We start from the raw sequence: 23,445 nt of genomic DNA, 5'->3' as shown, positions 1-23,445 counted from the left end.
CTAGACCAGTCTGGTAAGTTCAAAAAATGACATCACCTAAAACAAGGAAAACACAACACTTGTGTCGTATCACTACATTTTATATCTATGTATCACTATATCCAAAATTTAAGACAATATCTAGCCTCATATATCGATGTGGATTGTGTGATCAACTAAATAAGTGGCCAGCAAATTAGAATAAACTTCATCACATTTTCATTCAAATGGCTAGGAATATATTTATCTTTTGAAGATGTCAATATCATATAATTATCTGATGCTGACTGACAAAAAATGCACTTATAAGAATCCTTGTGGATTAATTCGCCAATGCTGACAGTCTGACAATAGAAGTTGAAACTCTAAAAATGTCGGATAAACTGCGTTCTTCTGTTCCCATACCACAACCGACTCAGACTCAGATTAGGCATCTATTCAGGATAGTAACAACAGTTGTTATGCCTTGTGGATAAAGTCAGAGTAAACCTATAATTATCACCATCAGGAGAAAAACAAAAACACCAATTACATGGTGAGTGTGAATGTCAGTGTCAGTGTCACTGTGTGTGTGTGTCACCTCGGCCTCTTCAGGGAACAAAGCCGCACAGCGTTTGGGGTTTCGACTCCCCACCACTACTTGGTAACCAGAGGCCACCAGCCTCCTAGCCAACGAGCGGGAGAAGTCGCCCGTACCCAGAATGCCAATAACTGGAGTGCCAGCTTCAGACATGGAGGCTTCAAGATGTCTGGAGCCTCCTCCTTCACCTCTGCCTCGGATTAAAGGCCTTGACATCTCATCAGGCATAATGCACTGACAAACCTAGAGAGAAGAGAAATGGCCATTAACTAGGTTTATGTTTATTTACACCCATATTACCTCAACTAAAATGCAAGAAATAGAAAAGGAGAATAAAAAGCAAAACACTTTTCATTAGTCATTAAGATGTTAATATTTACTTATTTACTTACAGCTAGAGATTGTTAGGGCTAGACCTTAGAGGCTTGCTTTTTCATCCAGCATGGGACCTACAATAAAAAGTAATCATTATTAGTAGTAGTAATACAATATGTAAAACATGCAGTATTAAATGCAGTTCTATCTGCCATTATGATGCTATTAGGATTCCCATCATCGTTGTATCCGAATAATAGAATTAAAAGGATATTACACACCCTGAAGACTGTAACAGCCAACTCTGTAACTATCCAGATGGCTCATAAATGACATACCAAAATGTTAATATAATAAAAACCACGCAGGTTTAACAAAGAACTCTGCCAATCATGCAAAACTTCATTCTGAACTCCGCTGTTAAGTTCGATACACCCTTAACGTGAGATAGGTTACGTTAGCAGTGGAAATAGTAAATTGTACATTTTACAAAAGTGCTGCATTATCAAGCTATGTGCCGAATTTACCAGAAAGCCGCGACTCTTCAGAAACCGTTTCAAGTAACGTTGTACCATTTATTAAAGCCGACCTACTAGCAATACAACATTAAATTGCAAGAAATCCATATTGATATTCTCTTCATAACAGAAAAACTTCAGACGCCACCATGCTTGTTGTCCTTGACTGAACTCGTAGATTTAACCTCCGAATAAAGTTGCTCTCCCGATTCACAGGACGACGAAGGAAAACGCACAGTGTACATTTGGATCAAGTAATGGATTACATGACATAATGTAGCTTCTGTTGGTACTTACAGCGATGTTTTTTTTACCTACTTTCAGGTACTTTCTCAGCCCGCTTCTCCGCTCGCTGTAAACTGATGCGTTTCTTCCTGATAAGATGACGCAGCAGCCAAAGCCCCGCCCCTGCCACGCCTCCACGTGTGTGCAGAAGATAAAACCGAGTGAGAAAGAGAGAGCACTGGGCTCCTCAAATGTAGAAAATACAATGAATATGATCTAAGAATCGATTCAGAAGCCACATAATAGACTGTTCACATTACAACAAGAACACAAATAGCACTTTTAAAAAAAACAGTGGTTACAGAGTGCTTTACAGGAAGGGGGAAAAGTGACACAAGCTCTTTATACAGGCTGCAGTTATGTGTAGCCTACAACCCACATTATTAAAAGGGGATATTCTATATTCTAGGGGATTCACTATGGTCAGCATGCTAACACACTAAACGTAGATGGCGAAAGTGGTAAGCATTGTGCCTGCAAATAATTGCGTCTGTTAACTCTTGCTCTTCTTTCTGTTATAACAATGGTTTAATTGGGTTTTTCACACCGCATTGTATTCTGTTGGAAAATGAAAAGAAGACAAATGTAATCATTTTCATATTGTCTCATTAGAGACTAGAGATTTAAAGGGGAACTATGCAGGTTTTTTTTTAGCTTAATTTACCTTAACTGAACAGCTCATTGGAATGGTTATATGACTATTTTCGGGTTGAATGGAGTTCGTCTCGCTCCCCCCTAGAGCCTGTGAGAGGAAAAACCACCCTTGCAACTTTTGGCCGGGGAGCCGCCGGCCTCAGCGTCAGAAGTATGGCGTAATATCAGGTCTCGCGATGTAACGAATTGCTTCACGGCACTGCACACATAAACCCATTCAGGAACCGGCTAACAAGGTAGCAATGGTGTTTTTCACACCGTTGTATCGTCATGGCTGAGCCGGCAAAAAAAGAAGCAGAAAGCTAGGAAAGCATTGTCGGAGGAACAGAGAAATGGCCCAAACTGCATAGCGCCCCTTTAATAGTAGGTTCCCTTTACTCCATCTGCGTCTGTTGGCGTATTTGATAAACTGGCCTTGGGATTAGAACCAAAAAGCAAAAACAAAATCGTGTTAAAAAGAAGTCTCACCGCGGGTCACACACTGTCAACATGACTTCATCATCTCTGCCTTTGCCACTTGCAAAAGGTTGAACCCCCCTGGCTCGCAGCGCTGCATCAGTGTCACCACGTACACACAAGCGCGTGTACACAGTGCATGCATGCCACCCTCTCTTTCACTCTCCCTCAGCCATGACCTCATGTTTGTTTACAACGCTTAAGGTTACAGTCCTTGACGTACACAATGGAGTTTGAGATTTTTCATTCATAGGTATCGATTACTGGTGTCTCCTGGTGGGTGTGGTAAGCCATTATTCTTACAAGTCAAACCGTTGAGGTTATCCAGTGGGGACAGCTTTTCAGTTTACTACTCTCCCTAAAACAAGCCTGATGACGTGGATTGAAAATGTGATGAGAAAATGAGCATACAGCAAGGTATCGTAACCTTTCCTGCAGCCTCCTCATTTCAGGTTCATAGATTATTATTAACCCAGCAATTAGAGAGTTGGATGGGAAATATTGTGCCAGAGAAGTAAAGGCACAGTCATAAACGGTTAGCCTGAGGTGGGCAGGTACAGCCATGTTACCATCTGACAGGGCTTCACTGTCAAAATGTTACATGGAGGAAGACATTTGTTTCTGTGCTTTCAAGAGCGGAGGTGTCTTCAATGCTTTTCATCAGGGATTAGGGACACATGTTAAGACAGGAGCTGATGTTGCAAATTCTTACCGCTGTATTGTTGTGGCTCAGTGAAGGTTTCCCACATTGAGTGAATACAGTACAGTATGTTTTGCTATTCCCAAATGGATGTAATGACACCGTTTCACCTATAATTCATTCTGAAGTAAAATCATAGTGATTCAAGTCTTTCCATCAGGCGAGGGTAGGTTTATGACTTCAGAGAACCTGCAACTAAAGGAAACGCCTGCAAATACACAAAACACAAGCAGATGATGAAACACTGCAAGTTGCACACAACAAAAATGAAACTGAGTTACACATCAAAAGGAGTTTCCAGGGGACTCTAACAACTGATGAACAAGTAAATGAGCTCATGGAGTTCCTTACTATCTGCAATAATATCTGAGTCATGGAATCAGCGTGTTAAAACTAACGTTACCTTAAATCCTTAGTACACTTTAACAAATTTGAAACAGATTTCCAGAAAATCTGCGAAAGAAAATGTAAAATGGCTGCACATTTCCATCCACTACTGTTATGTAAATATTAGGAGTTGGAAACATCAAGATAAATGGTTGGTTGCACTAACTCTACAGTGGAGTGCCATTAAACCACTGCTGAAGAACAGGGTGCAACAAGATGACATAATCAAGAGTGGCAGTCAAACGCCAAACAAACATAGAGATGTAGAAAATTTGATGGAAATATGACATTTGTTTTTGGTATTAATGAGAGGAAGGTGACTCATCGCTCCAAACACATCTGATGTTTTCATCTGCTGCCAGTTTTTCCTATCTTCAATCAACGGACTTAACAGTATGTTCAGTAGTTAAAATGACATCCTGCTCGACAAGCCACAACACTAAAATGATACTTGCCTGTTTATGCATCAATCATTTTAATAAGATTAATCATATAGTACTATAAAAAGGGCAACTCTCTGCCATAATACTTTGGATACCCTTTCCTGTGAATGCCTCATGCTTAACTAAGCAATCTTACTCCAGAACGGGAATGGCGGACTCCGCCACTTCCAAAAAAACAACTACACAGAGAGATACGAACTGAATGTAAATCCATTTGATGGGTATTGTAGAAAGAATAACAGGGTTATATGTCATGGAAATCTTAAAGATTCTAACTTCAAGTATATTTTTACTGTTAATATTTCTATGATTTCACTAAATTAAAGTCTAAAGGCAGCTAATGATGGACTGACTCATTTGTATCACCGTATGGTTCGTGACACAGCAGTCCACTAACATGCAGTATGATTAAAAGCACGGCAGCGCCGCGGGGTAGGAGAATCTCAGCAGCTGCAGTGCATAATGTGGACAGTGTGCCGTGCATGGTTTACCATAGCCTACAGATACAGTTCACTGTACTAATCCTGAGTAAAGGTCATTTCTGCAGTCATGTACGTAGCAGAGTCGGGGAGCACAATGTTCTCTGTGTTCTGCGTACTTACTTTCAGGGTTTTTGTTTTGCAGATGATTCTTGCGTCTTTTGCGGTAGAAGACAATTCCTAATTGAATTTCCCAGCTCTGCCAGGACTGTCCTCAAATTTAAACCCTCAATTTCATTTTGGACCGAGCTCTCGTGACTTGTCGTGCTCTTTCTCACCTTCAGACATGAGCAGCCCGCCTGGAGCCGTGTCCTGGGGAGTTAAAGCTGAGCTGAGCACAAGTTGAAATTGCTTAGGGGGTGTAAAGGGGGAGTGGGGGGGGGAGTAGGCTTCTGCAGTGTGACCGTAGGGCTTCAGCTAAGCCTTGTCTCTGGCCTCTGAAGATTTTTCAGCATCGCCTTGAGCTCTAAAGCCTCTGTTGTGAATGTGGGGCCTGTGCGCTAATTCCGGGTGCTTAGTTCCCAACCTGCACTTTTGAAGTATTTCAGCTCCTTCGTGGGGAATTTTTTAGCTTTAGGACAAAATAAATAGATTTTATTTCCAATAAGCAAAGTCTCTCTTTATCAAGTGTCTCAAAAGCTTGCAGTATTTGGAAATAACCAATGGGAGGCATTAATAGCAGTCTTATTCAGCAGCTGTGCTCTCAAACCACACAAGACAAGTGTACAGTGGCCTCACCGGTAAAGAAACAAAAGAGGCTAAAGATGTATTTAAGACAAATCTGTATGCAATAGAGCAATGATTGTCTGTGCACAAGAAGAATTTTAATTTGCTGGCGAATTGAAATTCAAGGCCTGTGGTGCTCAACCTCGCGAAACAAGACATCAAATATGTCCCTTCAGCTGGGGAGCTCGGAGCTAAAGGTGTCGACAGCCGTCAGACATCTCGGGTCCATTTCCTGCATATGTTATTTGCCCCTCCCCCCACCTCGTCTGGTTTTCTTGCTCCCCCTCTGTCTGCATGTGTGTATGTGTGCAGTTGGTCATCTGATGTCACTATAGTGAACCTGCCTTCAGCTATTGGTTCTGACTTTGAAAAGACCCCCTTGCTGTTATCACAACTTTAAACATGACTTTGACCTTTATTTTTGTCAAACTCAATTTATAATACAAATTCTTGCCATTTTTAATTAATTTCTGTTGATTTGGGGAGTCTATTGGATGTGACCCAAAAAGATTTGAAAACAAATACATTTTCAACTCTGACTTATTATTATATCTTAGATGGGTTGGACATAAATCCAAATCCCTGATCATGTACCTGAAAAATGTATGGATCTCTTTCTAAAACCATAATTTCCAAAAGGGGATTGTGTGAATAAACTGCATGGTAATTTTGGCCTCTATATTCCACCTATAAGAATGCACACATAAAGAGCTCTATAGGATACCGTTGAGATTTGTGAGATAAATGTGCAATCATTTGGCATTTTAAGGTTATGTGTATACGCATGGATTGATACATTCAAGTGTAAGATTGAGATCTTTTTTCTATACATATTAATGAATAAATGTTTAGTGACATCTTGAATAATAACTGTGCAGACTTTAAACTTTACGCACAGGCGGTACCTGGTCCACTGTCAAGTCAGTCAAACCAAAATAGAGGACTTCCTGTTGCACATTTAAAAATAAAACTGTTGTTGGCAATCTGATTTTTTTTTGTCTAATAATTATGTTTGCTGAAATTGGATTTGGTGGTTAGCCTGATGCAGTGGTAAAACTAAAGAGTAAAAGTCTTGCATTCAAAGTTTTACTTAAGTACAGAAACATTACTTATACAGAATTATGCAGTATCTGGTCCCCGTCAGTGTTATTTACTTGAATCATTATTAATGATGCACAGTACTTTCATGTGGCAGTCAGGGTTCAAAATTAACTTGCTGTCCACCAGCCAAATGGCTAGTGGACAACAGTAGATTACCACTGTGTGGTGAGTGAAGTGAATCCAGCAGCCACTTGCGTTTTACCAGCATTTGGCTGCTAAATGGTGCTGGTTTTGAACCCTGGTTGCAGTTGATAAGAGTTGCAGCTCAATTTAAATGCTTCATGCTCTTGACTAGTTTAATCCATCACAACGTATCATGTATTATAAAATGATCATATGTTTTGTTTAAAATATTAATTTTGCAAAGATCCTACTTAATAACTGTCAAATAAGCCACATGTAGTACAGTGAAAAGTACAAATTGACCCTCTCTATTGTAGTGGAATAGAAATGAATGCAAAATGTACTCAAGCGTACAATTACTCAATAATAATTGATTGATTGATTGATTGACATAATTGCTCAAAATTGCACTATACTGTAGCCTACTTGAGTAAATGTACTGGCATGGGGACATATAACTGCAAAGTATATGGCAGACATGATAAATGTGGCCCAGACAGTGCAGCCTTATATCCCAGGGGTGTCGGGAAAGGGGACTGAGTACCCAGGGCCCTCATGTGAGGAGGGCCCAAAAACAAATGCTAAAATGAATAGCTGTCAATGTGGGGAGGGGCCCATAGAGAATGCCTTTCTACAGGGCCCAGACTACACCCCTGTCAGATCCTAATGCTTATTAGAAATGCAGTTTTGGTTCTGATCTGCACGTGCATATTTAACACCATAGTTTCCAATTTTAAACTTAACTGATGTCTGTTTTTATTTTATTTTTACATATTTTCTCTTTTCGTAAGCTCAACCCGTCCTTAATCTACTTTTAATTTGAAGGCCCTATCCCGTTTCTTCCGCTCTTAGCCTCAGTAACTTTGACAGCTGGCTGCAGCTGGACGCCGCTGTCCGCGCGCAACTATCCATCCAGCCAGGACGCGCACCCGCTCCCCGGTCGCAGCCGCTGCCCAGGGGCTCCAAGCCACCAATTAGAACAGCTGGGACCAGGGATGCGCGCTCAATTAACGTAATCTCCTTTTCTTTTTGTCGTCCTAAAAGACCCCCCTGTCCTCCGTCACAATTCCCCCCCAGAGCGGCTCCGCGGGTTTCATCTCGTCCTTTCGTCCCCGAGCCGCGCGGAGGAAGTGCTGGCTGGTCCTTGTGCTGACCGCCGCCGCGATGCTCCTGCTGGCTCTGGCCGTCGCTGTCCCGTTACTGCTGCTCCGCACCTCGGACACCTCCGCTCATTACTACGAAATGATGGGCACCTGTCGGATGGTTTGCGACCCGTACACCCCAAAACCGGGAGGCGCCACCGCCATGGAGGTGATCCAGAACGTAAACGGTATCGCTCCGCAGCCGCCGATGGCGCAGGGGAGCCGCGGGGAGCCGGGGCGACCGGGTAAACCGGGATCTAGGGGACCGCCGGGAGAACCAGGACCCCCGGGTCCGAGGGGGCCACCGGGTGAGCGCGGCAACGGTAAACTCGCCTTCCCCGCGGTAACCGGACCTGTTGGGTCCGAGAACGGCGAGACGGACGGTGTGAACTCCACGGCCAACAGTTTGAGGATCGCTTTCTACGTCGGTCTGAAGAACCCACATGAGGGATACGAGGTTTTAAAGTTTGACGACGTGATCACAAACGTGGGGAACCAGTACGATGCGAGCACCGGGAAGTTCACCTGCCATGTGTCCGGGATCTATTTCTTCACCTACCATGTGTTGATGCGGGGAGGAGACGGGACCAGCATGTGGGCCGACCTGTGCAAAAACGGACAGGTAAGATTAGACCTATACATCAATAGGAAGAATAATGACGACCATCAGTTTGAACCCAATTCCACACTTTGACTTGCTTGTAAAAACACCTAATGGAACATTTCCACTTACAAAAGAAAAGAAGGACAAATTGGTCAATTTTTTTTTTTAAATAGAGACTATCATAGCCTAGCCTACTCCGTAAATCAACTGAGATATGCAGCTAAAAAAAGCACACAATATCGGCTGTTATTCTCCTTAACATGACTTATATAACTGCATATTCTCAGTGTGCATGCTCTGTTTGTGTGTGTAAACCCTGTTTGAATGAGTGCTTCCTGCAGATGTTAACGGCTCCAGCTGCATGAGGGTTCAGATAGGAGTCTTAGCATTATCAGTGTTCATTATAGATGCTGCAAGGGGATTCAATTCAAAAAGTGTCTGGATCAAATCTTTATTTTATAGCCTACTATTATGTATCATTATTCTATAATGGTTAGTAGTGGTTTTAACCTAATTTACCCAGCATTCCTTTTCCCTTTGAGTGTCTATTTTTGAGGCTGCACCACTGCTGTTTCACTTTGCCTCCAGGCATAGATGAACTTTTCTACTCAGTCTCTATTTCTATTCTGTTATTAACTAATGCCCCCCCCCCCAGGTACGAGCCAGTGCCATAGCTCAAGATGCAGACCAGAACTACGACTACGCCAGCAACAGCGCCGTGCTGCACTTGGACTCGGGAGACGAGATCTACGTCAAACTGGACGGCGGCAAAGCTCACGGAGGCAACAACAACAAGTACAGCACCTTCTCCGGCTTCATCTTATACCCCGACTAAACGCAGCACAGCAGGTTCCATGGACAGTAATCACCACTAAAAACTGTTTCCATTGAAGTACATGGTCCAATATGTTTCTCCTCTTTTGAAGATAGGTGCCACGACACACAGGCGTATCTGCAACTGTATGTTCTGTTGATTTAGTGAGAGACCTTTTGTATATGTGTTTGATTTAACTTAAGGTCAACAGCTCTACTGTCATCAGAGTATGTATCTTAATACTGCCGACCTACAGTAACACCCGTACACGCTGAGAAAGCATCACATTTCTTAAGTTCCTTTGAATGAAGGTGAACACATTTCTAAAATGCTTTCGGGGAAATGAGCCCCAGCACAACACATTTCATGGCAGCTTCAGTGGAATCACCATGATCAGTGGATTCTTTTGCGGGGTAAATACCAGACCTTCCTCACCAAAAAAATAAAGATCGTCTGTGCATGCAGCTTGTTTTACGACCCATATTTATGTTTATTGTCAGGCAGCAACCTTTATTGGCCGTAGTAATTATGGCGGGAGCAAAGGCGGAAATCAGGCGACATAGTATAAAGAGGGACAAATTTAAGTCCGCTTTGGGAGGAGGTATGGGTCAAACAAATACAGTTTACTTTCCCTCAGAAGATGGCTGTTCGTGTCCTGTGTGAAACCAAAAATCAACGCTGATTTATTTGACCCTACGGGAGTAAGTTACATGACAAACATACTTATTTTAACCCGAACCATGATCTTTTCCTAAACCTAACCAAGTAGTTGTGTTGCCTAAACTTAAACAAGTAGTTTTGTTTCACAACGTTAACCACGTGTTTAATTTGCGACCGTTTCACAATGTTGAATAGAACAGTCATATGTCGTTTTGGTGGTCATTTGCGAACCACCTATTCTGTCGTTTAGGTATGAGGACGTGTTGTAAAATAAATTTTTCATGTCAAGTTCAACTTGCGTGGACATTTAGCGCCACTGGCCAACAGTAAACGTTTGAGGGAACAGAAAGCCGAAGAGTCCAAAATGGAGGAAGCTATAGCAGCTTCTTAGCGGTGTTGCACCGTCCACTTTTAATGAACCTCCTCTGTTGGAGCATAAACGGTTTCACAAAAGAGACGTGCTTCGCAGAGACTTATGAGACAGGAGTCAATACATCATTTCATTAAACAGTGAATTTACTGTCCTGTTAGCGACGAAGTTAACACGTTTGGGACTGATAGTGAGTAAGCCAGCTAGCTTGGAACAAAATGCTAAGGTTAGTAAACAGCACAGAGAAGCTCAGAAAGCTTTTGTGACTCACTAGCGCTAGCATGTTCCAGGCTGGCTAGCATATTAGTAGTTAGCTTGCGAGTTACAGTAGTTCACAGACGTCATCAAGCTTCTCCAACCAAATATTTTGCGTAGATTCGAGGATGTGCCACTTTCTGGTGCGACCAGGGCTAAAATACTGACCCATAAAGCCACATGCAGGGGCGTCGGACTGGGGGGAAAAGGGGACTGAGTACCCAGGGCCCTCATGTGAGGAGGGCCCAAAAAGATGCTAGAATGAATAGCTGTGGATGCAGGGAGGGGCGCATAGAAAATGCCTTTCTACAGGGCCCAGAATTTTGTGCTACGCCCCTGGCCACATGAATTACTTTCATTTGTCTTTTTTATTGCCCAAAAGTAAGCACATCATCAGTATTGATGGCAAAATGGGAGCAACAACTTCAACAGGTACACCTTTCTCTCCATAATTCACCCGACATGCACCTTAACTGGATAAGCTGAACCTGTGGTAGAAGATACGATCAGTTAAAATTGTCTGACGTGACGAAGGTCAGTGGAACACATTCTAAACGCATTAGATAAGATGCAAAAAAAGTCTAGGCCATTTTGATATCTATAGCAAGCAAAATCATGGTGCTTTGAGTAGTGTTCAATGTTTCACTAAATAACCCAATAACCACACATGAACGATACAAACGGATGTCTCGCATCGTTATTGACTCGGTTATATTTTGTTGTCATATATGCAAATAAATATTGTGTTACAAACGTTTTTGGTTTGTGTGAAAATCTTCAAGTGAATCCAAGGGTTGTTTGTTTAATCTGACAGATCCACGTTTCTGCGAGCAATCTGCTTTTATATATATATATATATATATATTATATATATATATATATATATATATATATATATATATATATATATATATATATATATATATTTGTCTGTTCATATTTGGTCTCACAGGCCGCCTGTCTGAATGTGTTGCATTGCATTGTAGCCTACAGACTGTGGCAAGAGAGTGTCCTGCACTCTGGCTCACAGGTTCCAGGTGCCTCCCTGAATGTCCTTTGTGTCACTGTAGCTTGCAGACATTTTTTTAGTCAGTGAGCCTCGACACCATTCTGCTCTCAGACGGGGCTGTTTTGTACTGAAAACCACTTTTTATTGTATTAAGTACATGACATCTTTATTCTAGTGTTCAAAAAAATCTTCCAGAGTATACATTCTACTTGTTGCAAATGCCAATCAACAAATGATATGTTTATTAATCGATTCAGATTAATCTGCAACTATTTTGATAATAAATAATAATGCTGCTTAACTGAATATCTTTGCGCTTTGGGCTGTTGGTCGGACAAAACCAAGGAACTTAAAGATGTCACCCGGGGCTCTGAAATAAAATGATTTTTTCCCACTTGTTTTGGACATTTCGTAGACTAAATAATTAAATAGATTAATTGAGAAAATAATAAGCAGCCTTATGGATAAGGAAAATAATAGTTGCAGTCCTAGTTTTAAGTCATTACATGGAGCTGCTGTATAAGACTACATTTAAGAATATGTAATATATTTAAAATAAAAATTTGTGACATGCATCTCTCAGCTATAACCATCCCTTCTGTTACTTTGCTTTTATTTTGAAAAACAGCAAGATGTCTTAGTGGCAAGAGACACCAGACTGCTAGCAAAATGCTGCTTAGAGGAGTCCTAATATGGTTGTTATGGTGTGGTAAGGTCAGGAAACATAAATAACAGGGGTGTGCAAAAAAAAATCAATTCATATTTGAATCGCGATTCAAGCTCTACCGATTCAAAATCGATTCATATATTTTTTAATTGTGTGTCTACTGCAATCACATGGGAACAATAACTACATTTACATACTATGAATCGTTTTTTTAATCGAAAATCAAGCCTAAAAATCGATATTGAATCGAAATTGTGACATTTTCTCAGTCGTGCACCTCTAATAAATAACATGCCATGTAAAACTGGGTATAGAAGCTAGTGGCTGCCGGCTCCTGTGTTTCACTTCTGATTAACTTGTATTAAGATTTGAAAATGCTTTACCAGACTCAAATATCGCTGTAAGCCTTCATTAAGATGATGGCTGTTTTGTGTGTGTCGGATTTTTTTCTTTTTATCCCATCCCCTCAGGAACACACACAAAACAGCTGTTTACACACCACCCCTGTCAATTTAAATGGAAATCATGAAAAACAAATATTAGCATGTCTGGTTAGATAAACCTCTATTAAAGTGTTGGCTTATTTTCCTGCACTCTATAAGCTAACTTGGTCTTCCTCAGAGGGGACTGTGTTATTCTTCAGCTACTCGAGGACAACAAAAACAGGTTGTCCCCACAGTTGACAAAAATGGTACCGTTTATGTGCATATATGGTAAAAGCCTAGCATATGTACGCCTTGCATATGAACGTGTTCTGGATTTCTTTAGGATTGTATGGTTTCGGTTTGGTTTCTCTACTCTTTACAATAGAGGTGGCGAGTTTGAAGTGAGCATGACCCACAGAGACACATTTATGGGCTCTGCATTGAAGCAATATGTGTAACTTAATATAGGGTGGTTTTAGCCTACTATTGATTTAAACATTAACAAGGTGTTACACCACTTTCCATTTTTTGTGCATTTATCAGTAGTGCAAACTGCAAAAATAAACCTGGCACTGACTCTCTATACCTTTTTTTCCTGATGGACCTTATCTGACACAGTTGGGTTTTCTTTTTGTTTCCGTTTCCACCAATTTCCTAGTTTTCCAAATATACTGGGGCCCTAATTTGATCGTGCAAGTGCAACGACGAGTGCAAAGTGGTAGGTCTTGAGTGCGCGGACGTCTTCGAGCACATTTGCAATTTTGGTTCAAGTACGTGCAGCAGCGCAAAGTGCAAAAGGGTTGGGTAAAGTGGAATATAGATCAGAGGGTGGGGTGATTAATAAATACACTGCCAGCCAGTCCCATCACTGGTCTCATCCTGAAACATCTGAGCCAATCACAGTGAAGCATGATGAATGAGAACAGCTGAACAAATGGAAAGATGCTTTTTGACTGGAAGGCGCAATGTGAACACAAGAGCACCACAAACCTGCAGCCAGAGGCAGATGGGGTGGGGTTTTTATTTATTTTGTTCGGTGATGATATACAGTAAATAAATACAATGGTTAAATAAAGTCAAAAGATGGGTTAGGGTTAGATTGGACATTTTTTAAAGTTCTTTAGGTAGTTTGTATTTTTATGCTATAACCAGGCTTGACTCACTTCCTGTTTGAGATGATCATTGTTCAGGAAAGGTTGTGAGCTGGAGTGATGATGTCACCATGCAGAGGCCTTTTAAACTGTTGAAGTTCAAAGACATGATGGTCTTGTAAAGGCTCTCAGCCCCCGCTGCAGACACATTTAGGATGAAAAGTGGAGCTGCTGACACCAACTGAGACATCAACAGCAGTGAGTGTCACCGGCTGCCAGACGGATGCTCACACACACACACACACACACACACACACACACACACACACACACACACACACACACACACACACACACACACACACACACACCACGATAGATGATCATCCATCCCCCTCGTCTAGGTGAGGGATTGCTGACTGACAGACAGAGTAGTGAAATTCTCTGATGGACGAGATAAGTGGGACAAGGCCTCTCACACACACACACACACACACACACACACACACACACACACACACACACACACACACACACACACACACACACACACACACACACACACACACACACACACTTTGAACATTATGCTCAGGAGAATGCAGCTTGACAGGAATCTGAGCATACTAGAATAATGACAGCATGTGTCGCAAGGTTTTATATGTGTGATTTGCCTGTTGTACATGCCAGTAAACTATGATTTTTTTCAATTAAACCCAGTGAATATAGAGTCTATTTAATTATACCCAAACACACCAGTGTTCTGCCCAAACGTGTGCCTCCAGCAGTAAAAAGCAGCCTGCCTCAGTTGATTTCAGAAAGTGCCTGATTGCCGAAACGACATGTCAAATTGCAGCCGACAAGCTCTCTGCACAGGCAGTCAATCACCGGGACATTTTTAAAACCTCTCCTCATTCTTTCACCGCGCTGATTTTCTCCCCACGATGATTGATCCATGAGTAATGCTCATGCCTGAGATGCAAATGCCAGCGTGGCATGAGTAAAATATAAAGAGGGACATCTGAAGGGACGGGACGGGAGGGAGGGTGAAAGCCAAATCTGACACCTAAAAACCTTCTGCTTATCTTCCTCTTTTGTTCGTTGTATGAGTCTTATTCAAGGCGGTGTGCTCGCAAACCCCAGAGCTGGGAGAGGAGAACATTCTAACTGGAAAATAAAAGAAAGGAGGCAAAACTGAGGAGCCGGTGCATTAAAGATGTGACTGTGTACAGTGGAACAATGACCTGGTAAACTGTTTTTGATCATTTTACAAGGAATACACTGAGTTTTTAGGGACAGTACGGAAATGTATAGCTGGAGAGAGGGGGTCAGAATAGGGGTAGGGTAGTCTAACTTTTTTGGGAACATTAAAATGCTTCTTACATGTTAATGCCCCAGCAATAATAATCAATATAATATAACACTGACAGGAGGCCCTTCTGCAAAATGAATACTTTTTCTTTTGATTACTTTAAGTACATTTGGCTGATAGAAATTCTACTTCTACGTCAGTGAAAGTTTGAGTGCAGGACATTTACCTGTAATGGAGTGTATACTTTTGGCTGTATATGGAGGATGATGAATATGTTTTGCTACATATTTTCATTATTTGTATGTATGGCAGTGTAAGTTATCCATTTAGCATATGAAAAAAAAGATCTCATTGTGACAGGTCAGTTGTCTACATGCCCGAAACGTCTCCATGGCGAACCTGAACAATACACAGCAAACACAGAAACCGACACTGACACACACTCATACGTATTTTGCTTCAGTGGGATATATTTTCAGTATTCATATTCTGGATAATGATTCAGCCAAATGCTGACTCACTTCATCTGTCAGTCCGCACTCTGAAAATGACATCTCTTTTGTGGTTTAATCGGCCAAACGAGGGAAAGATGTGGGGAACAGAGAGAAGAGAGTGATAGAGAAGGAAAAAGAATCCAGTGAGGGAGTAAAAAAACATGACGGAACATCTTTTTTCCCTCATAGAAGTAAATAAAATAATACAAAAGAGACAAATGACTCCTGGGAGGTTTATACGCAGGATTAAGCTTATTTGGCAAATAATATAATGTTGTCGGTGCTTTTGCAAAGGCAATAAGCTTCCAGGCTCATGAAGATATCTTCTGTCAAATGCTGCACACTTGAGAATCATAAAAAAAGAGTCTCTCTTGTGCCACAGCTTATTGTTGCTGCTGAAACACTTGAAAGGACACAAACCTTAAAGGCTGCAGTGGCAGTCAGTAAGGTGGTTTTCATTGATTTAAAGTCGCTCTTTGAGTCATTTTAACATCATTGAGAGAGCTATGCTGAGAATGCAACACTTTTAATAATCAATCCATTGTTATGTCATTTTCTATGCAAAATAAACTCTGGTTTTGGCTTCAAATGTGGATATTTGCTGATTTTATTTGCCCTCTATAATAATAAAATAAATATATTTTGATTTTTGATGATGTGGATTGGACAAAACAAGATATTAGAATGAGTCAACCTGAGCTTTGAGATATTGTGACGGGCATTTTAATTTTAGAGAAAACAACTAATAAACTAATCAAGAAAATGGTTAGCAGATTAATTGATAATAAAAATAATCATTTGCTGCAGACCCAATGTGCCTGCCTTGGCCAAAATAAAAGGAGCATCCCATAATCCTAATGAAAATTAACTAACTAAAATTGTCTAACTGCGTGTCAATCACTGCTCATGCACAAGCATTCATTCTCCCTTGTGGTGGGAGGGGCTTAGCAGACCGTTATGGACTTTAGCAGAAAGGGGGGAGGGACTGAGAAGCTGTTGATGTTCAATTTTTTTGGCTAAGTCCTGGATCTTCCCAATCCTACCTACAGCACCTTTAAGGACCTGAACTTTGCACACGTTATCTGTGTTATGCTTGGAATTTCTGAAGTTAACGCTACTGTACATACATCAGCTTTTGCTGAAGCAATGGACAAACCTATTGCATTTATTTTGATTTCATTTTTGTGCAAAATGATCAAAAACTTCTACAACAGTGTTGTACCTATCGAAGTTACCGTACTTATGAAAATGAATTACCCTCCGATGTTAAAGGAATAGCTTGCCAAGAGTTCTGTGAGAAGATCGATACTGCTCTTGCTAAATGTTGAGCAAGAGCCAGGAGATTGTTAACTTAGCCTAGCTTAGCACAAAAACCAGAAGCAGGGAGGGTCAGCTAGCCTAGCAACACCTCATAAGGCTCACGGATTAACATGTTTGTTTAATCTGTGCACAAACAGATGTGTAAACAACAAAGCTAGGCTAGCTGTTTCCCCCTGCTTCCAGTCTATGTGCTAAGCTAAGCTAAGATAATCGTCTCATGACACTAGCTTCATAATTAGCCTACAGACACACATGAGTGTGGTACCAATCTTCTCATCCATCTCTCACCAAGAAAGCAATAAGCACATTATCCAAAATGTCAAACTGTTCCTTTAACCCTTTCCACTTAAAAAAAAACTTAAACCTGATCCTCATTCCAATTATTGAAACAACAAACCTACATTTATCTACCTCACACTAAATGTCATCTTTAATGTTTTCGGCTTAGGCTACTTCACTTCTACAGTATGTTTGTGAGGACATCTGATCTTATAATAGCCAGAAATACAAGAACGTACACACATGCACACAGATGATTTGCAGGCAGGAAAATGGCATAGCTGTCAGAAACACATCGCTGTCTTGTTCTCGGGGCCTGGGCCATAATGAGAGGCTAAAAGAGCCTACGCAGAGATCAATCACACACACACACACACACACACACACACACACACACACACACACACACACACCCCTTATCCTGTCAACCATCATCCACCTCTCCCTGCCTGCTGCCGTCTCCTCATCCCCTCTTTCTCTCACACATTTATATCGTCATTATTTATATCCTGCCATCTCCCTCAGCTTGTCATAAGGCAGGAGTTTTAGAGCCTTTAAAATGTGTTCACTATTCACCTCATAACAGAAGATAATTTGTATCTTACTTATTTCTTATTTCTAAACCTCTTCTTTTGGTCTTTCTGTTACACGTATTGCTTGCTATTAAGTAATAGCAACAAAGTCGAGGGTTAGGGCTCTAACTTCAAACGTAGTCACTTAGAGATGAAATATGTCTCCAGCCCGGAGAATATGCATTTTAACAGCCCATTCATTCAGATTGCTTTATTTCCCTCGGATCACTCAAACTGTGTAAAATGGCCGTCATCTGTCTGCTTTCAAATCTGATAAAGACTCATCCGAGATATCATTAATTTATCACCGTGTCTCTTAGGAGTTTTTTTTAATCCCTGTGTCATGCAATCTGTCATTTCTGAATATAGGGGAGTAAAAGGTTAAGGAAATAAGTCATTGGAGCAGGCGCCTTTTATTGTAACAAAGCCAATGAGAACTATATCTTTCATCTCTCCTCTGGCTGATGATGGTGACAGGCCGAGGATGCTGGATGAGAGAGAGAGACGATCCTCAGAGTGTCGACTGAAAGGTTAGAGTGGCCCCAGGCAGCATGGCTGATGAGGACACATACACACACACACACTCACACACACACACACACACACACACACACTAAAGCCTGTTTTATGGTTCTGCAGAGGCTCCACGCAGAGCTTTTGCCGTGGCCTACGTAAGTGGCCTGATGTTTATAGTGGTGCGCTGGTGTGTGCGTCGAGCCGGCATGTGTGTGTGTGTGTGGGGAGTGTGTGGTAGAGCGAGAAGTGAGAGCGTGACGGTGATAGCTCCGGAGCTAGTACCAAGGGGTAAAGTATTAAAAAAGTAAAAGTACTCAATGCAGACAAATCCTCACATTTAAGAAACTGGAAATGATCCAAACAGGTCTGGGTTTAATCATCTCATCATTTCAGCTGGACTTGTAGGCCGTTATATTGTTTGGTAGTTTCATTTATAATAAAATACCATATTTTATCATTTGTAAAGTAACTAAGGCTGTCAGATGAATGTAGTGGAGTAAAAAGTACAATATTTCTCTCTGAAATGTAGCGGAGTAGAAGTAGAAAGTGGCATGAAAAGAAAAGACTCAAGTAAAGTACAAGTACCTCAAATCTGTACTTAAGTGCAGTACTTGAGTAAATGTACTTAGGCACATTCCACCACTGCACGGACACTCCTTGAGGTGTCCCATTAAGTAGGCAATAAAAACACTCGTATGTGATGCAAAATGACATAATAACCACTAACGACTTCAAAAGACACGCAGAGACTCTATGATGGCTTCCATACAAGTGGTCTACGTTCAGACCAACAGCCTCTGAGTCCAGTCCCGCGGCTCATATCACATACATGTATCCAACTGATAGATTACTTTTTAACGTGAACGCCATATTTCCATTGTTAATCTCATAATTGTTCGAAATAAAGATCAAATGATTGCCATCCTGATAGTTTTCCAGAATTGTAAAATCCTGTCTGTGAGTGTTACAATACAAACTGTTAACAAAGCCTTTAAATGCAGGAATCTGTTACTCCAACTCAGACTTCGTTCCTGCAAAAGAGAGGCTGCCTCTCAGTGAACCTTCCCTGAATAAATAAAGGTTAAAAAAATAAAAATGAAAAGGCCTCATTGAGATTCATCCTCTGGGGACCATGAATAAATGTCTGTACAAAATTGTTTGACAATCCATCCAAAAGTTGTTGCATCTACATGTCTGATGTCCTTGTGTTAAACAAGCCCAGCAAAGTGTCTGCATCGATTTAATTTGCCAATTACTAAACGGGGCTCATTTATCACCACCTTAAGCTTTCACAAACTTCTCAGCAAGATGTAATAAGACTTAGGAGCAATCTGTCCCCCTCTTCTCATTAGGACTCTAAAGCGATCCCCCAAAGCTTAATTATTTATCTGCATTAATATCCCTTCACTTATTAATGCTAGTTGTGTGTGTGTGTGTGTGTGTGTGTGTGTGTGTGTGTGTGTGTGTGTGTGTGTGTGTGTGTGTGTGTGTGTGTGTGAAGGCCAAAGATCAGCCCTCCTTTACCTCAGCCTCCCTCCTGATTAATGGATGAAGGAGAGAAGCCCTTCATGTATTATTACTGGAGAGAGCTTGAACCTGAGAGAGAAAGAGAGAGAGAGAGAGAGAGAGAGAGAGAGAGAGAGAGAGAGAGAGAGAGAGAGAGAGAGAGAGGGAGACTCAGTGAATGATAATCATTGCTTAGTATGCAAACATCACAAAACATCCTCTGTACATTGCTGGCATTTCAATACTATGGCAGAAAGTGATGGGGTTGAGAGTTTTACAATTGAAAATTCATACTTCTTTGAGATATCTCTTTAACATTTGCCTTGCAAATCTCCTTAAATGTGACACTTGTGGCAATAAGTTGTGTCGTGCAATGAAAGAGTGGAAAAACAGTGAAGTCGTTCACCATTTTGAAGCTGATGGCCACTATTCATCAGAAACTGGTTTTACTCACTCTTGTAGTTTAGATGACAAGTTGAGATATTTGACATTATAGCTCTGACATTTTTACACCAGCATAAGTTATTTTTTAAGCCCTTTCAAATGAAACATTTGTTGTTGGATTTTATGGAGGAGACACATTTCTACATGAGCCCATTCATCCTGTCTGCATCTCCCCCGACTGATGCTTCTTCTTGTTTTGCTTCCTAACCTGTGACAACAGCTCAGTGGAAGTTTTTTCAGCTGCGTTACTCTGACATCTAGTGGACAGGCACGGTATTGCAAGGAATAATTTATCGCTGTGTGTGTGTGTGTGTGTGTGTGTGTGTGTGTGTGTGTGTGTGTGTGTGTGTGTGTGTGTGTGTGTGTGTGTGTGTGTGTATATATATATATATATACATATATATATTCTTTTTTTCAAGAGTGTCATTGTCACAAAATAAATATTATGTAATGTACTTGGATATGCATATGTAATGTGTGAATGCATCTTATCTGACAAAATATCCTTTGAAATATAAATTTTACTCAAGGAGATGCGTGGGTATTTTTAGGTCTACTTATATTTCAATAAAATGAAACTTGATTGTTATAAAAAAAAGTTTTAACTTAATTGTTGTTTCTAATTTATTCATAATTTTATTATATTTATCAGATTTTTTTTATTGCATTTCCTAATGTTGTTGTAATGTATTTCATCATCTCAAGTAAAGCACTTTGAACAGCCTCTGTGTTTGAAAGATGTTATACAAATAAAGTTATTCTAGCCTAAAGCAATATTTCATGTAATCAAAAAGTTATTTAATTGATGTAGAACTTGTTTTATTTATTCATCTTTTCTTCCTATTTACTCTCCCTACAAGTAAAAACATGAATATTTGGTTTGTTTAAACAAACCAAATATTTTGATCATTTTGATTGCAGATTGGTTGGGTTATTACTCTAACCCATCATGTCCAAAGTGAAGGTCAAAATGCATATGCCACTTACACATCAGAGTCACTAGATGTCGCCAAAGTTCTACGATTGTTATTGACTTTCTGGGATTCCAGATGTGGATACTTGAGTTCAGAGGTTCACACACACACACACACACACACACACACACACACACACACACACACACACACACACACACACACAACATAGATCATCTTTATCTGTATTTAGCACCTTATTTAATGCACGTTTTGTCCAGTTGAATAAGATCCTTGTTGTCTTTCTGGACTACTAGATCATTCCAGACCTGAGCTCCCTCTGGAAGAAACTGGTAGTCCAGAAAGCTAAGAGAATCATGGGTAATTCTGACCATATTCTTTCTTGTAGATTCTCTTTAATGCCATCAGGGCAGCTTGCGGCCCCTCCCCCCCACCCGTAAAGTTGTTTGAATTGAATTGAATTTCTACGGCGGACAGGTGAGTATCAAACCTCTGCTCCCCTCACATTCTCTGCTCATGTAAACTTTCACTGAAGACAACTGAAAAAATAAAAACGTTAAAACGCATGTGCAGAACCAGCTTCCTGAATAAAGCCCAGTACTCTCTACAGTAGGCTACTGTAACACCTCTATCTCCCATATTCCCCCACTAGGTGGTAGCACAGGCATGCAGCTGCAGCACTTTGCTGCCAGACAGAATCCACCCACAGCTTGACAACTTTCCTCAGACAAGCATATCTTTTCATCTGAAACATTTAGAATCCATCTGACAATGTGGGGGGATTTCTTTTTAGCACAAACAGACCACATTTACCTGAAGGAAAAGAAAAAACAAACAAAAAAAATAACATTAGCATTCTTAGAGTGAACATGAGCCAATAATTGAATGAATTGAATAAGAAAAAGCCACAGAGAATAACTCAAATCACTGTTGTGCAGATGACCATACTGGTGATTATAAATGCAGCCTTTTGTTTGTTGGTCCTCTTATATTTGTTAATATGTGTTTACCAGGGCTAAGACTACAAATTAGACCCAACTATTTTGGGTAACAACATGTTTCCCTACATTAGGTGTTTTCATTTGTATCCCTGGTACTGGCTTTTGTAAACAGTATAGGCCTATCTCTTTTATTTTTAATATCAAACTTAATGCCTTTTTTTATTATTATTAAAAAAATACTACCTTTTTAAAAATGCTAAAAAGCTCTTTAAGTAGGCCCATCTATAGGCATGGGTAAAAAAAGTACAGTGAGGTAATTCAATAAGGCTAATTAAAGAGAATTGGAAGCAAATAGTTTGCCCTGTGTACTTACAGGAGTGTTAAAATAGGCTTCATGTTGGGCCATTATTTTTTGTAGGCCTGTAACAAGCCAAGAATGAAGGCAAAAGCAATAAGATAAAGATAATAACTCAAACGTATAGAGCAGTTGTTTGTAAAGACTGTTTTCCATCATTTGGCGTTGTTTCATCTAATCCTTCACACAGGAAACAATAATCAAGTGAACCGCCTTAAAAATATATATATATTTTTCGGTGTAGCTATATGGTGCAGTCTACACACACTGCCATGCCTTTACTTCAGACAGCATTTCAACGAGAGCCTCATCATAAACCACTGCGCGCGCGCGCGCGTGTGTGTGTGTGTGTGTGTGTGTGTGTGTGTGTGTGTGTGTGTGTGTGTGTGTGTGTGTGTGTGTGTGTGTGTGCGTGCGTGCGTGCGTGCGTGTGCGTACCTGCCGCTGAAGCAGTATATAGGCTACTCAATAAAACCGGGGCTGCGATCCGTCAGTGCATTCATCATCCTATTACGGCGACAAATCCGGCTCCCAATACATGAAAGGTAAAATGAATTACCAACGTTAAGCCGTCAATAAAGTCATTTCTGTAAATGGTGTCTCCGAGGGCCCCCGCTATTATTCAACAAGCTTTATCAGCACCTTGGAAATTACGTGGCTTGTAGCGCGGCCCCTGCTTCACTTTGATTAAGGGCCCTGCCAGGGACCGGTGACAGCGCTTTTGACTCGGGTTTTATTCAGCCCGCTCCCCGTGATGAACACCGGGCTGATCGGGCGGAATGAAGACTAATTAAAAGCTATAAATTATCTTTTGCAGCCCCTCTCAAGGAGCCTCTCTTTGCTGCGCCAGATAAGAGCAGACTGAGTGCTCATTTACCCACAATGGCGCTGCGGCTAAACAGCATATTGATACTGTCCTAATTGGAATTTAATTAAGTAGCCATGGCTTCCCACTCCGGCCTGTGGGATAAAGATTTCACTGCAGCGG

At 40.9% G+C, this 23,445-nt stretch overlaps 2 protein-coding genes across 9 annotated transcripts in view; one reads left to right on the top strand and one right to left on the bottom strand.

Annotated features, from left to right (window-relative positions):
• Nucleotides 1-23,445, bottom strand: part of LOC114550815 (metalloreductase STEAP3) — a 160,421-nt gene that overhangs the window by 13,047 nt on the left and 123,929 nt on the right. For 2 of the 8 annotated variants that reach the window (XM_028571694.1, XM_028571698.1), the window contains exons 1-4: nucleotides 3,500-3,616; nucleotides 1,690-1,809; nucleotides 952-1,008; nucleotides 560-802 (exon numbers count right to left, since the gene is read on the bottom strand). In XM_028571694.1, coding sequence (XP_028427495.1) covers nucleotides 560-787 — 228 coding nt within the window. In that variant the 5' untranslated portion in view covers nucleotides 788-802; nucleotides 952-1,008; nucleotides 1,690-1,809; nucleotides 3,500-3,616. Of the gene's footprint in view, nucleotides 1-559; nucleotides 803-951; nucleotides 1,009-1,689; nucleotides 1,810-3,499; nucleotides 3,617-19,800; nucleotides 19,873-23,445 lie in introns of those variants that run through there. The other 6 variants (XM_028571700.1, XM_028571701.1, XM_028571696.1 and 3 more) reach the window with 5 other exon arrangements.
• LOC114550817 (complement C1q-like protein 2) lies at nucleotides 7,911-9,908 on the top strand. Its single transcript, XM_028571706.1, has 2 exons — nucleotides 7,911-8,510; nucleotides 9,148-9,908. Exons 1-2 carry the CDS (start codon nucleotides 7,911-7,913, stop codon nucleotides 9,325-9,327), a joined length of 780 nt encoding a protein of 259 aa, XP_028427507.1. The 3' UTR covers nucleotides 9,328-9,908.

This window comes from Perca flavescens, chromosome 24, assembly GCF_004354835.1.
Source record: "Perca flavescens isolate YP-PL-M2 chromosome 24, PFLA_1.0, whole genome shotgun sequence".
Classification (NCBI taxonomy): Eukaryota; Metazoa; Chordata; class Actinopteri; order Perciformes; family Percidae; genus Perca; species Perca flavescens.
The sequence above is the reverse complement of the archived record's forward strand: the minus strand, read 5'-3'. Positions and strand labels throughout refer to the sequence as shown.

Excerpts from the sequence above, each read along its gene's own strand:
- LOC114550817 (XM_028571706.1), top strand. The coding sequence starts at position 7,911 with ATGCTCCTGCTGGCTCTGGCCGTCGCTGTCCCGTTACTGCTGCTCCGC. Across the intron at positions 8,511-9,147 it reads ACCTGTGCAAAAACGGACAG|GTACGAGCCAGTGCCATAGC; the intron begins GTAAGATTAGAC and ends CCCCCCCCCCAG.